This window comes from Athene noctua, chromosome 3, assembly GCF_965140245.1.
Source record: "Athene noctua chromosome 3, bAthNoc1.hap1.1, whole genome shotgun sequence".
Classification (NCBI taxonomy): Eukaryota; Metazoa; Chordata; class Aves; order Strigiformes; family Strigidae; genus Athene; species Athene noctua.
In genome coordinates this window covers 7693670-7707053 of record NC_134039.1, presented here as the reverse complement: position 1 = coordinate 7707053, position 13384 = coordinate 7693670, and the positions used below count along the sequence as shown (strand labels likewise).

The following is a 13384-nucleotide window of genomic DNA, read 5'->3' as shown; positions in this document are numbered from 1 at the left end:
CTGGATGGCCCTTCTGACTCCCCATTCTATGAAAATTCACAACTTCTGTAAGTCCCTAGTCACCTCTGTCCTGGGTTTGGTTGGGACAGAGTTAATTTTCTTCCTAGTATCTGCTACAGTGCTATGTTTTGAATTCAGTGTGAGCATAATGTTGATAGAACACTGATGGTTTAGTTGTTGCTAAGTAACGCTTATCCTAAGTTAAGGATTTTACAGTTTCTCGTGTTCTGCCAGTGGGTGGGAGTACAAGAAGCTGGAAGAGAGCACAGCCAGGACAGCTGACCCAAACTAGCCAAAGGGATATTCCATACAATAGAACATCATGCTCAGCACATAAACTGGGGAGAGTCGGCCAGGAGGGGCAGATCACTGCTCGGGGACTGTCTGGGTGTTGGTCAATGGGTGGTGAGCAATTGCATTGTGCATCACCTGTTTCATTTTCTCTGGTTTTATTTATCTTTTTTTGTTCTATCCCTTTTCATTACAATAATAGTAATAATAATAACAACAATTATTATTATTGTTGTTATGATATTTGATTTTATTTTAGTTATGAAATTTTCCTTATCTCAGCACATGCGTTTTACTTTTTTTCCCCAATGTTAGCGAGTGGCTGCATGGTACTTAGTTGCTGGCTGGGTTTAAACTACGACAACCTCCTTCTTCCCACTCCGTTGAGAACTTTGCCTAAGTCTAAGCACACATGTCAATTCCAGGGACAGCTCCTCATGTTCCCAGGCACATCTGTACCTTTTCCCTTCCTAAAGGCCATCCTAAGTGCAGGGCTCTTGATGAAGTCATTCCCTAACTGTTCTCAGCAAAAAGCCAGATGATATAGCCTTAATAAGAAAGCAAAGATTTTTCACCTTGTTTTTGAAGCATATATCGCTGTTTATCCAAGAGCTGTCAGCCACTATCTCCCCAAGAGGATGCACTGTGTAGAGCAACAGTCTGGCGCCGGGACCAAGCTCCTCGGAGACAGTCAGTGTGATGGAGAATGTACCTCTGGGAGCTGTGGAAGGAACATGCAACAGGGGAGAAGAAGCCAACAGAAGAGATTAGACAAACCTCAGCTTGGGTAGAAGGACCACATATTTATCCATAACCCAGAAGCACCTTTAAAAAACAGGTCAGTTGGATATTGGAAGATTCATCTCTCAGCGACTGAAGAACAGTTTCCATCAGCAAGACAACAGATACAAACTGGAGGATGCTGAGAGCAGGCAGAGTGCTTTGCAGAGAGGGGTCTGAGCTGAGTAGAAGTTGGACAGGGCAATCTGTGCATGATTGCTATGAGAAGAGCACAACATTGCCTTTGGGTCTCAAACCTAGAACCTCCTACATGAGCGAAGGAAGTGCTCTCTTAAGACTAAGAAATGCAAAAGTCTTATCTTCTTATCTGCAGGGGTGACAGCTACTAGAGCAGGGACAGGAAATTAAGCTTAAGACCAAAGATGGCAAATAATAAACAAGTCCTATATGTGGAATGAAGCTTACTTAAGCCACTTACTGAAGACTGGAAATAGACCAGGTTCTGCAAGAAAAGATGCTTTTAACAATGAAGGAACAAAGTTTAGTTTGCTGTGATTGGTAGGATCATTGTCATTTGTAGGTATTTGGAGATTTCTCAAAATTCAATGTATTCCAAGCAGTTAGCTGCTAAATATCCCTAGCAAATGGGACACCTATTACTTCAAATTTTAAAAAGTTTTAGTCTTCTAATTGGTGAAGACTAGGATGTCAAAGAATAACTGTGAAACTGTAAATACTCCTTGGCAAGAAATAAAACAGAAGAAGATAACATTCCTTGTGTTTGGTCACAACAAAGTTTTTATCTTTCAACTAACAAGATAAATGTCATTATGATATGGGGGACTGGCTAGATGCTATAGCAAAAGCAAGTTATTACTTTGAGAGGTGATAGGCCATGGGGTTTAAGAACTCCTACCTCATTCAGCCACAGTTCTCTGTTTTTATCCCTTCTTACAGAATGCTCTGGTGCTCAGAACAATGTTCTGAAGTATCAGTAGTAATATGGTCTAGAACTTACCACCAAATAAGCTGACTTTCTTCTGTCCACTGAGAATAATTTTTCCTTTTGTCATCACCTGAGCACAGAAAAAACTTGTGAGACAGGATCAAAAGCACCTCCTCCTTTCTCCCATGAAATTATTGATTCTGAGTAGTGATCTAAGAGGCTTCAAAGGTCATCAAGTTGAGCTGTGATTTGTAACCACTGTCTGGTTTGGAGATTTCTGTCTTATATGGTGTTCAAGAGAAGGTGAAAGAAAATGTTGAGAGTCAAGGTAGCACTTACCACATAGTAGAAGTTTGTGTGCCTGGCATTCTTGTAGCCCTCACTGTTCAGGACATAGTGAACATTGATCGCTTGCTGCTGGCCACAGCTGAGCTTCTCCTTCACTGGCTCAATTTTCACAAAGCTGTTGGTCCGTGAGTAGAAACGCCGGACAACGAATAAGGCTTGGGGCTCATCATCATTCCTCCAGATGAAGAAGTCTTCACAGTCATCTGGTGCCTGCCTCACCTACGAAGCAGAAGAGTCATACATGGGGAATCAACAAAGTGGGGAAAAAAAAAGTCAGGCAGGTGAGAGGCAAAGGCCTCTTCCCTCTAAAATATTCTGTTGCAAAGCTGATTTTGTGGGACTGTTTAAGCCAAGAACAAGATCTGGTGTGAAAAATGTGTTTCACGAGTCTGGAACAGGAGGCCTCCTGGACACCTTAATGTATCCAGACACGTATGGCATACTGCGGTAGGGAGGTTATTTCAGATTCTTGCAGGCTCGAAACAGGTTGAGTAAACTGCTAGGACTTCTTGTGAGTTAGAATGGCATTGTTCTCAAATGGTATTCTTTTTCTCAGTTCCTCCTATCACACTGGAGAAAAGGCATGACAACAAGAGAAGAGCATTGGATGGTAACAGGCATGAGTCTGCCAGCAGACATGCAGGGAAGCAGGCAACAGCATGGAAAGAGGCTGGCATTCATCCAGGCTGGGTTAGGAAGGCAGGGCAATCTGTGAGGAAGGTCCTCTATCACACAGAATAAAAAGAAAGAAGATGGCTGCAGAAGAGGCTTCTGAGTGGAGGGAAAAGCAGGGAGGTGCTGATGATCACTGCAGCCCAAACACTCCTGGGGTGCCGTTTGCCACTTCTCAGGCACTGCTGTTCTCTCATATCAGTTTCACACAGGTTGCAGGTGTTGGTGCACTAACTGCCTACTTTCCTCATCTGAATTAATCCTGCCAGCACCCACCAATTGCTTCTAATCCCTTCTCTCCAATGAAGTATTTTTTTCAAGAGTTAGACTAAAGCCTACATATACTTACTCTCAACTTAAAACTGGGATCAAAGAAGTTGGACGTGTCGATGGAAAAAGCAGCAGTGCCGTTCTTGTCAGTGGTATAGTTGGCCAGATAGTTTCCATTGAGCTCCAGCAGGACAGTCTTATCGGCAATGGGCTCACCATCCACATTTGTCACAGTGATCTGAACACAAAGCATACCCAAGAAATTCAGAAAAATAAAACAACAAGAAGAATGGGAAATGATCTGCTCACCAGAGGACTGTCACTTAGGCACTGAGGGCAGTTGCAGGGAGTAGAAATCAAGAGTGAAATGTATTTAAGAGGCAAATGCTCCTCAATGTTTTGAAGGAGCAGGAGTTCTGTGACAGGCAAAGAAAGGCAATTCCTGTCAGTTCAAGGACAAATTATATGTGACAGGAGGAGAAGGAACTGTTTATATACATGATCTCATATAAAATATTCTTTTAATCCTAAATCCTCTATTTCTCTTCAGTGGCTATTAGCTTAATGGGCCATCACATAAGTTAAAGACTACTGAAGGAGAGATGATGGTTTAAATTCTTACCTCATGCTGTCCCTTCCTGAGCAAATAGAAACAGATGGACTCGAGGGCACATACTCTCTGGAGAGCACTGATTAACAAGCCTAAAGCAATCAGATGACTTCTTGGCCACAGGCCGCCTGCGGAGCTCAGTAGCATTTCCAAGCTCCTGCATACCCTCTGTCCCCATTGCATATCAGGTCGATGCTGTAGAGCTCATTCTCTTTTCTATGCCTGGGTTTATCCTGTGTGAGCAGGTTTCTAGGAAGTTGAAATGTGTTCCAATATCTACGCTGCTTTAAATAAAAATCCTGTGTGATTTTTATAATAAAAATGACTGTGTGATGCAATGCAGGGTAATTTCTACCTTTGGTTTAGGCACAAATGTTGCTGTTGTTTCTTGCAGACTCTTCTTCCCCATTCATATGACCTTTCACTTATCCATCTAAGGCAGGAGAGAGACCCTAACAGTCCAGGTATGATACAATATTCTTATTTTCTCTAGGGGCATCTAATGTACAGAACTATGCAGCAGTCACTGTTAGGCAGTGTTATCATGGGACTTTAGCAGCACAATTAGGGGACAGCCTTAAATGGAATAACTCAGAGATGAACATGCTGGACCTCAGGGAGTTTTGATCTAAATGTATCCTCTCAGGTACCCACCTCACCAGAGTAAGGAATTCCCCTCTTGTAATAGAGATCCATATTCTTGAACATCACTCTGTCATTTTCCTGGTTGACTCCAACATAGTTGTAGTCTTTTATCTGGATACCTGTGAGACACACCCAGTATAAAGAGGAGGAAACAGAAATCAGACATGGGTAGAAAAAAGTTACTTTTGAAAAGCTGTGTGGAGCAGAGATGCTCTGGAGGAAGAGCTACATAAATATTGTGGTTGTTTGCCACACAGATCAGGATCCAGGACACTCCTCTCAGAAAGTACCACCTGTGAGCTTTGCTCAGCTACTTCCAACCTCCATTTGGTGTTACCTGTCCCGTTTTCAGTGACGATGCTTTCTACATTGAGGCTGGTGTACATCCTGGCATAGCTGCGGTAGAGCTGGAATGTTTTGACGGAGATGATGGTGTTGAGGCAGCCATCCTTCCCTAGCTGAAAAAGAAGCGCAAAGGGGAAAGCCCATTTTTCTCAAGGTTTGGAAAATCGCTCCTGAATCTGTATTAGTGGGTCTCTGAAGAGCTTCACTGCCTCTGCTCACTTCTTCTTCAGCTCTTCTTTTCTACTCACTCCCCTCCTACCTTATACTTCTCACTCCCTGGCTCCCTTCCCAGCTCATTGTTTCAATAACATTTACCCTTGCACCTGGAAACTTCTCTCCGCATTACCCCTAGTCCTCTCTATGCTCATGCTCCTCCTTAAACCCATCTTGCATGATGCCTGAGCTCTAGGACCAGAGCCCTTTGAGTCTGATCTAGTGGAGAAGTTAAACAATGGTTTAACATTATGTCCTCAGAGACTGCCAGCAGAGGTCTGCTGATTAGATTTGGGAAGAACACAGCTCCAGTGTTTTAGGAATGATCAAAGATTTATAGTTTGATAAGCTTCCCTCCCTCATACTGATTCTTTCTGAGGGAAAATTCAAAGTCTCCTAAGGAGGTCACTGGTAAAACCTACATTCACCGTCTTTCTGCGTTACCTGTGATATAGTGAGAACAAACATGCCTCTGGGATTATGTCTCTGGTGTTCCCCAGGAAATGAATGAGGCCACCAAACACTGTGCTGTGTGTTGGGTGGTAAAGCTGACTGGGAAGAAAGGCCTTGCCCTGTATCATACCAGTCCAGTGACAGCTTCACAGCTTTCTCTCTGCTTTTTCTCACATCGTAAACTATAAAAGCGATGCTGACACACATTGATTCGGACATTCCCTTGCACCGGTTGGCCATAAGTGTACCTAGGAGAGGAAGAGACACAACAATCCAATCACGTGGACTTAGTATGAAACCTGCAAAGATTGTAGAGCAATGTAGACTTTAAAACGCTTAGGAGTGCCCAGAGCACAGACAGACGAACAGCTGGGATTTAGGATCAGTTAGCCCTAGCAGAATTTCCTTCAGCTATTTTTACGCTGTTTCTGGCACCTTGTTAAAAAGTCCTGCTTTATCATTGTCTTGGTGTAGTCATTTTTCAAGGTCTGAAGCTCTAAAGTGGTGCTCGACTCAGGGTTAGGATATCATTCCCTGCTGCTTGTTTTTCTCATTAGTGCCTTAGACAAAGCAGGACATATTGCAGAAAGATCCCTATTCACCTCTTTAGCTCATGCCAGCCTGCCCTTTGGCCAGCAATTCTGATGATAGACTCTTCTTCTGTACTATTTCTCACCTTTTCTGTAATAATAAAAAATAACAGCGAGTATGTACTGCTTGATATATCCAAACTGTTGGACACAAACAAACTCTCCAAGTTCTAATTCTGCAGCAAGAGGAGAGTTATCATAGTTCATGTCATGGAAATGATAGCTAAAGGAATTGCTCTAACCCATACTCTGAATCAGCAGCAGGGTCCCTGCTTCCCAGCGTGGCACACCATCCTCTCTTCTGTGTTTCTTGTGCACAAACGTGTTGTTCTCAGCTCTGATACTTACGAAGCACAAACGTTCGCTCTGATTTCTTCATCAAAGAAAGAAATCCTCTCTGGCACACTGGTTGTCACTTCAAATTTCGGCAGCACTGAGAATGCAATGTGAATATGAGTGATCAACAGTTGCGTATGTGGAAGACAGTGAAAAAACAGTTGGCAAAAGCATTTGCACCAACAAAGGAGAGGAAATGGTTCAAAGAAAAGTCCAACTAGGAGCTGGCTGTAGGATATTATTGATGAAAAATTAACCTTTAGTTGTAAGATGGATAACGTCTTTAATATGCAATAATGATCATACTAATAATGATAACAGCCGCAGTAAGAACTGTGATAAATCACTTTAATGGGCTGTACATTTTCTTCAAGAGAAAGGTGGGAGTAATGCTGATGTTTCAAACTAGTTAAGCCCTGGAGAACAGAAGTTATCGTTCAATCTGGTCCCATTGAAGGAGATAAGCATCTAAGTGAAAGAGTAAAGTGAAACAGGTCACCGTCACTCTCTCTTTTCAGCTTATCATTTGTCCCAGGTTACCAGCAATAATCACAACGTAGCTGGAAAAGGCCTTTTTGTCATGTACCTGTACACAAAGACTGGAAGGTATGAAAGAGCTCTGGAGGGTAAGGAGGAAAGGTGCTTTACTGCCCTTACAAAAAAACCCAAACAACTGGGAGTTGTCCACGCCTTCTCTGGGGACTACTAAGGAAAACCTGATGCTATAAGATGAGAAAACTTGTAAAATCAGAATGAATTTAGGAACTCCCTTGATATGGTCTATTCCAGAGAGTAAGCAGATCACTATGAGGGCTTTGGCATCCCCACTACCCACTGTTTTCCATCTTGCACTATCCAGCCTCTCCTGGTAACAGTCTGGTACCCATCATTTAATCTGTTCGATAGACAATATCTTCAGATTTCTGCTGCATGTTTTAGCCTAGTGCTCTTCATACAGTGATGACCTCTGCAAAAGAGGACAGGCCTCACTCATTCATTTTGCCTCTGAACAGATGGGGAATGTAAGGCCTGAATGATAGGATGTGGGTTCCAAAGTCACACAGTGCCTTTGTGCCACGCCCAGAAAAGAATTAGACTCCTAATTTAATTCCTGAAAAATGCTGCCTTTCTCAGCATTTCTTTTTTCCCTTCTTGCTTTCACTTTCTCCACCCAGCTCTCTCCATGTCTTTCTTTATCAGTCATGAAGTGTAGAATTCAAAGCACTTAAACTCTGCACTAACATCTCCTATCTGACTTAGGCAGAGCCAGACTCGCTGTTGCAGGGCAGTTCACACCTTTGCTTACCATATTCGTCCACTCTGAAGAACTGGTGCTCTTCTCCACCTGAATTCTTCTCCACAGTAATGTGATAGGATCCCAGAATAGGCTCTGGAATTAGTGGAAAGGAGAGCTGGACAATTCCATGCTTAGATGCTACCTCCAACCACTGGAAGATCTTGTTTTGCTCTGGATCCTGGAGAGTGGGAGAAAGAGATGTACCAAAACCTTTATCACCCTGTTTCTTGTCTTCTTGCCTTCTTCCAAGTTTTGTATCCTGGCATATTGGCTAAGTGCATCACCAGATGAATGTGAGTTTGGGCTGATGACGTGTGATCTGACTTCCCATTAATTTTCCAGATCTGTTTGTGTATTAGACAAGCCTACATTTATGTTTAAGTGGAAATTAGCTACACTGTCAGATGATCTCAGATCATCCAGGAGTAGTACCTGACTGGGACTCAGGTTGCTTATCTGTAGTTCTTCTAGCATAAGCCTTTCTGACTCAACTCCTTCTGTGAAATGGGAGTATTATGCTGACCTCCTTTAGAAAGTGTTTTGAGATCTAGTGATGTGAAATGTGGTAAATTCACTGTTAGTCTGTCCCCCAGCAGAACATGACATTTCAGAAAGTTGTTATTCTTACGCTGACATTTCAGAGTTGTTATTCTCTTCTATTTCACCAGCCCATTTACTGTAGTCCTACCAAAGTAAGACTACTCTGAACACTCTTGTTTGAATCCTAATGAAAGACACAGCAACAACCCCAGGCCACCTCTGACTAACATCTCCAATTCTGCTGATTTCTTCTCCTCTAGTGTTTGATAATGGGTGCTGCCACTGTTCAGCCTCAAGTCTGTTGGCTTTAGACAGTGTGCTCTGGATGAGAGTCCCTCAGCTATTGTGATGAAACACAGTCTTTCGAAATCAACTTGTGCTTTAATGACATGTTGCATCTCTTACCTCAATGGTGATCCGGGGATACTGGAGAAGGAAAAAAAGAGAAAGAAAGAAAAAAAAAAAAAGATCAAAACATCAAGAAATTAACCGTGGAGCTTGAGAAATACTAGAACACAAAGAAGGCTGTGAACATCTTTCTCTGGATGCAGAAGACTGGGCCAGCAAAACAATTTGAAACTTATGTCTGTAACTAATTTTAAGAGGATAACCTGTTTGTGAATTTATCTTTTCTACAAAAACATGCAGTCTCCTTCTACATATCTGGGGCAGGTGAAGTGACTACAAAATCTGAGTGTTGTGAGAGGTCTCCAGGAGTGCTTTCAGACCCTTTGCCCTCTATAAAGTCAGGGAAAGAGTGGAGTGTGAAGCTAAGGAGTTACAGCAATTCTCCAGAACCATCAGAAGCCCTATCCCAGGTACTTTTATTCAATTTCTAAGTGAGGGAGTCTCAGCAAACACGTAGCTCAAGAAGGTTTTTGACAAATTTTGACTGTCACTCATACTTACTGTCTCCTGAACAGGTCTGAACTGGGCGTCTAAAGTGACCACACGAAACATCACTGGAAAAGATGTAAGACAAAAGAGGATCACTTAATTTAGCAGTGGTAAGTCACTTTCAACACACAACTAAAACAAAGTTTGCCCAGGCTTGTATAGAGAGCTAAAGAGTCCCCAGAAAACTAGAAAGGATTTGATTATCTTAGCTAGTGAAAAAGAAAACCAAAATAAACTTGTCAGCTGAAATATCTTCAGTTCTGACCCACTGGGACTAAAGCAACCTCTATAATAAATACAAATACGCTGTACTGCCTTCAATTCTTCTTGAAGGACTCAGTTCTTTGAAGCATTTACTAAAAAACTGTTTATACAAACCAATTCAATGGAAAAATTGAAGAGAATGAGGAATTTGTCTTTATTCTAAGTGTAAATCTTGTGCAATACTGAAGTATAATTATACTAAAGAGATAACTAACTATACCACAGCTAGTACTGTCATTTAAATATGATGGACTCAGTGCTGTGAATCAGATTAGCAGTTAAGCAGAAAGAGCTGTTGACAGGAAATGACATGCTTACTTTTTTAAGATGAATTTTATTAATTCCAAGCTTAACCCATTATTTTCTGTATTTTTAAGGACACTTTTTATGTGACTGACCTCAGCAAACCTAGCAGAACTCAAGATCCTATACATGCAATTAACTCACAAAAAACACATGAACTCTACTCATCTGTTGCAACTTTGTGAATTTGTTGTATTTCTCACCAACTTTCGATGAGCCCAACCTCAGATGACAATTATACACCATCTGAAGGATTGCTCATGGCTGTCACAGTCCATGGACTTTTATTCCACAAGAGGAAGTCCTTGTCATTCTAGACCCACCCTTGCACTCCATTTCCCAGTTCACTAGCTGACTCAAACTCCTCAGCCACCTTTTTGTCCTGGTTTGTAGATGGGTTTGTCCGTCTGGATGAAGACAGCATTGTCCACATTCTGAATCGCCACGGATCTTCTCTCAGTTATGTTGGCTGTGGTGCCTTTGGCAGAGAAGGAAATGAATGCCAGGGGGTCAGAAGTAGCAGGAGGAACCTGTAGAGAAACCAAACCCCAGAGGAAAAGTGGTAAATGAGATATGTTGATGTCCCCTGATGCCCAAGGTCCTTGAGAAAGATACTGACTGTCAAGTGAGTTATAAATAGTTTGTGCAAAGTCATGAGAAGCCCCATCTTTGCCAATGAGGTAGTTTCTGGGAATTTCTGCTGTGGAAGTCCCATAATTTGTCATCAGGTACTAAGTTTTTTAGCTATGCTCTGTCCTATGCATTTCCTCATCTCTTGTAGCTACCTGCCTATATGCAGGCTGCCCCAGTCATATAGCTCAATTCTGAAGTGTTTTCTCCTGCTGCATCCTGGAAGACCTAACCTTGGGACTTGTCATACCTGTCCAGATCTTTCAGGAAAGGGAATGAGCATGTCTTAACTGGGTTCTCCAGCTTGACCGTGATGACTATCCCATAGGGTGCATGCACTTGCGATGGCAATCTAAAGCTTTTTTCTACTCACTCTGTAAATGAAGATGAAAAGTCTTTCTCCAGCTTCCCCCTACAACCCATATGTCTTTCTTTTTCCTGTCTATATTGTCAGCCTTTCCAGTAGTTTATCTTTTTTCATTCTATTCCCTGTCGGCACTCTTCATCTTCTTTCCCTCACTGACAAGGAGAGTTGCACAGCTCAGCTTCTACACCCACTTCGGCAGTCTCAAAAGAGAAAATACCTTGAACTCGCAGCACTTGAAGGAATCATTCTTTGTCACAAATTCCTCAAAGAGAGTCTTCTGGACACTGCCATATTCCAGGACGATGCTGAGGGACAGAGGCTCGCTGAGGCCGTGGAGCTGCACACAGGCTGTCTGTGGAGAGTTGCTCCGCACTACTGATGGGACCAGCAGCACATACTGACTGTAAGGAGGCAAGACCAGAACAGAGAGTTCAGTCATGGAGGGAAGTCAGAGCAAACAGGAGAGGAAAATATCACAGAAATGCTATACATGTGAAAGAAGACATGGTCCAAAGCTTGCTCAGAACCAGTGGAAAGATTTCCATTTCTTTCAATGAATTTTGAATAATATGCTAAAAAAGTACAGATGACAAATTTTTTTGTCCCTCACAGTTCTTTCTGAGCTGAAAGACTGGCATCATTCTATGCACTCTCTGACCCAGCAGGATACTGCATCTTTCCATTCCAGGAATTTATACATCTCCAATTGCTAAAGTTTCTAAACACCTGAAAAACATAGCTGCATTTATCCTCCCATGACCTATATGTATACTTAAACCTCTGGAACCTCTCATAAGGAGGAATGATATTTAGCTTCTTTTTGAGATCAATGACAAAAATAGGAGTTAATGGTTGCAACAAATTTTTAATTTCTTTTTCTCTGGATATCTCTCTCTCCAGGAAAGAACTGACGTAAATCAATCAGCATAATGCATAAGAAAAGATCCTGCTTTTCCATTTTGCAGACTATTCCAAGGAATGCTCAATCTAACCTGCATACTCTATTCTGTTTCCATGCCTCTCCCTGTGTGGCTTCCTTCTCTTCTTTCTTCTATTGAGCTTTTTTGATTATACTGCTCTCTATAATTAGGGCAGCCTTACTTCCCCAGGTTCTTCCTCTGAAAAATATTCCTTCAGATTTGCTATATTTGTTTGAGGTTCTGTTGCTGCCAAACTAGGTTTTCCGAATAATGTATGACAGAGCTGACAAGTTGGTTCTGCAGCACAACATGAATCACAAAATCATTTCTTGGTAATCTGGTCCTTTCCCTTTTTTTTCCTCCCACATCTTTGCTTGCTCATACTGCCTTTATTGTCATTTTCACTTGCCCGCTTCAGACTGCACGATATCCAAAGACCAAAAGTTAAATGGTTAAAACCGGCAGTGTTTCTAAGACAGAGTGACTTTCACATTGTTCTTCTTTTGAGAAGGGCATTTAAGCTCTACTGTTGGTGTATTTTTGAAAGTTGTGGCTGAAATCTTCTGTATGTGTAAAGCCACGGACAATGACAGTGCTGTATAAGCACAGCAGGTGTAATACTAATACTGATACTGATACTGATACCATCACTAACATGAAAACGAATACGAATGCAAACAAATATGAATACTAAAATGCATATGAATACTAGGATTGCCATTTAGCATAGTACCAGCCATTATGTGGCCTGTAGCAGTTCCTCATATACTGTGCTCTCTGTACTGCAGATGCATATCAATCTTGATCATTAGTATTACTTGCTAATCCAGTTTTGAATCTCCTCCCCACTTTACTCATCCACTTCAGACTTCAACTACTCCAGTTCTAGATTTCTGTCATTTAAAACAGATTTAATAGCAGTTTTGTCATGGAGACCACCATTCCAAATCATCCTTCTATGTCATCTACTTCCATTTCAGACACATTTCTCAAACATGTAGTTTATTATATATCAGCATCCCAGAAAAAGCAAACTGGTGGGAAATAAAATATGTTATCATAAAAACACAGAATGTATGATCTCTTACGGTTCAGAAGATACTGTGGCAATCCAGTTCAAGGACAGAATGCTCAGAAGAATCCTTGACCACATCTCTGTCAGTGAAGAAAGAAGAGAGACTGATCTCAAGTGGACAGCCTGTCTTCTGGCTTTTAAACCACCCCGAGATGGTGCTCCTCCTCCATGGCTTTAATCATATTCCAACAAAATATATCTACATAAAATTTGCATAGGTTCATCTTCCTCTCTACTGTCTGTTCTCACACTCCTTGAACTCTCAAACAATAGCTTAGGAAAGCTCTCATATTTCACATAGCTTTGTGAGGTATTGCAAGCCAAACCGGTTCCTGAATGGAACATCTGAATGTTTTATTGAAGCCTACCTCTCTGATTATCATGTCATGGGCTGTACGTTCCTTAATATTTCAACCTGTTAGTATTTGCCACTGCTTAAGTATTTCCTTGTTCTGTGACGATCTCCTCTAGATACATGTCACAAAACACAGTGCTATTATGAGCCTGCACAGGGGCCTGGGCAGTAATAATAGAGCATCAGACTATAGCTGCATGCAGTATGACACAGAAGGAAACTCCTAATTGTAATCTGGATTTCTTACTGCACACAGTAACATTCAGCAAGGAATGG

General features: G+C 41.8%; 1 protein-coding gene across 1 annotated transcript in view; it reads right to left on the bottom strand.

Annotated features, from left to right (window-relative positions):
• The window catches only part of LOC141958878 (ovostatin-like), a 32166-nt gene extending 19189 nt beyond the window's left edge, over positions 1-12977 (bottom strand). Inside the window, exons 1-15 of the mRNA XM_074901868.1 lie at positions 12959-12977; positions 12767-12839; positions 10976-11159; positions 10135-10291; positions 9207-9259; positions 8703-8723; positions 7767-7935; positions 6473-6557; positions 5665-5782; positions 4861-4981; positions 4533-4642; positions 3348-3506; positions 2318-2545; positions 2051-2108; positions 867-1012 (exon numbers count right to left, since the gene is read on the bottom strand). Coding sequence (XP_074757969.1) covers positions 867-1012; positions 2051-2108; positions 2318-2545; positions 3348-3506; positions 4533-4642; positions 4861-4981; positions 5665-5782; positions 6473-6557; positions 7767-7935; positions 8703-8723; positions 9207-9259; positions 10135-10291; positions 10976-11159; positions 12767-12839; positions 12959-12977 — 1701 coding nt within the window. The remainder of the gene's footprint in view (positions 1-866; positions 1013-2050; positions 2109-2317; positions 2546-3347; positions 3507-4532; positions 4643-4860; positions 4982-5664; positions 5783-6472; positions 6558-7766; positions 7936-8702; positions 8724-9206; positions 9260-10134; positions 10292-10975; positions 11160-12766; positions 12840-12958) is intronic.
• Positions 12978-13384: the final 407 nt, after the last annotated feature.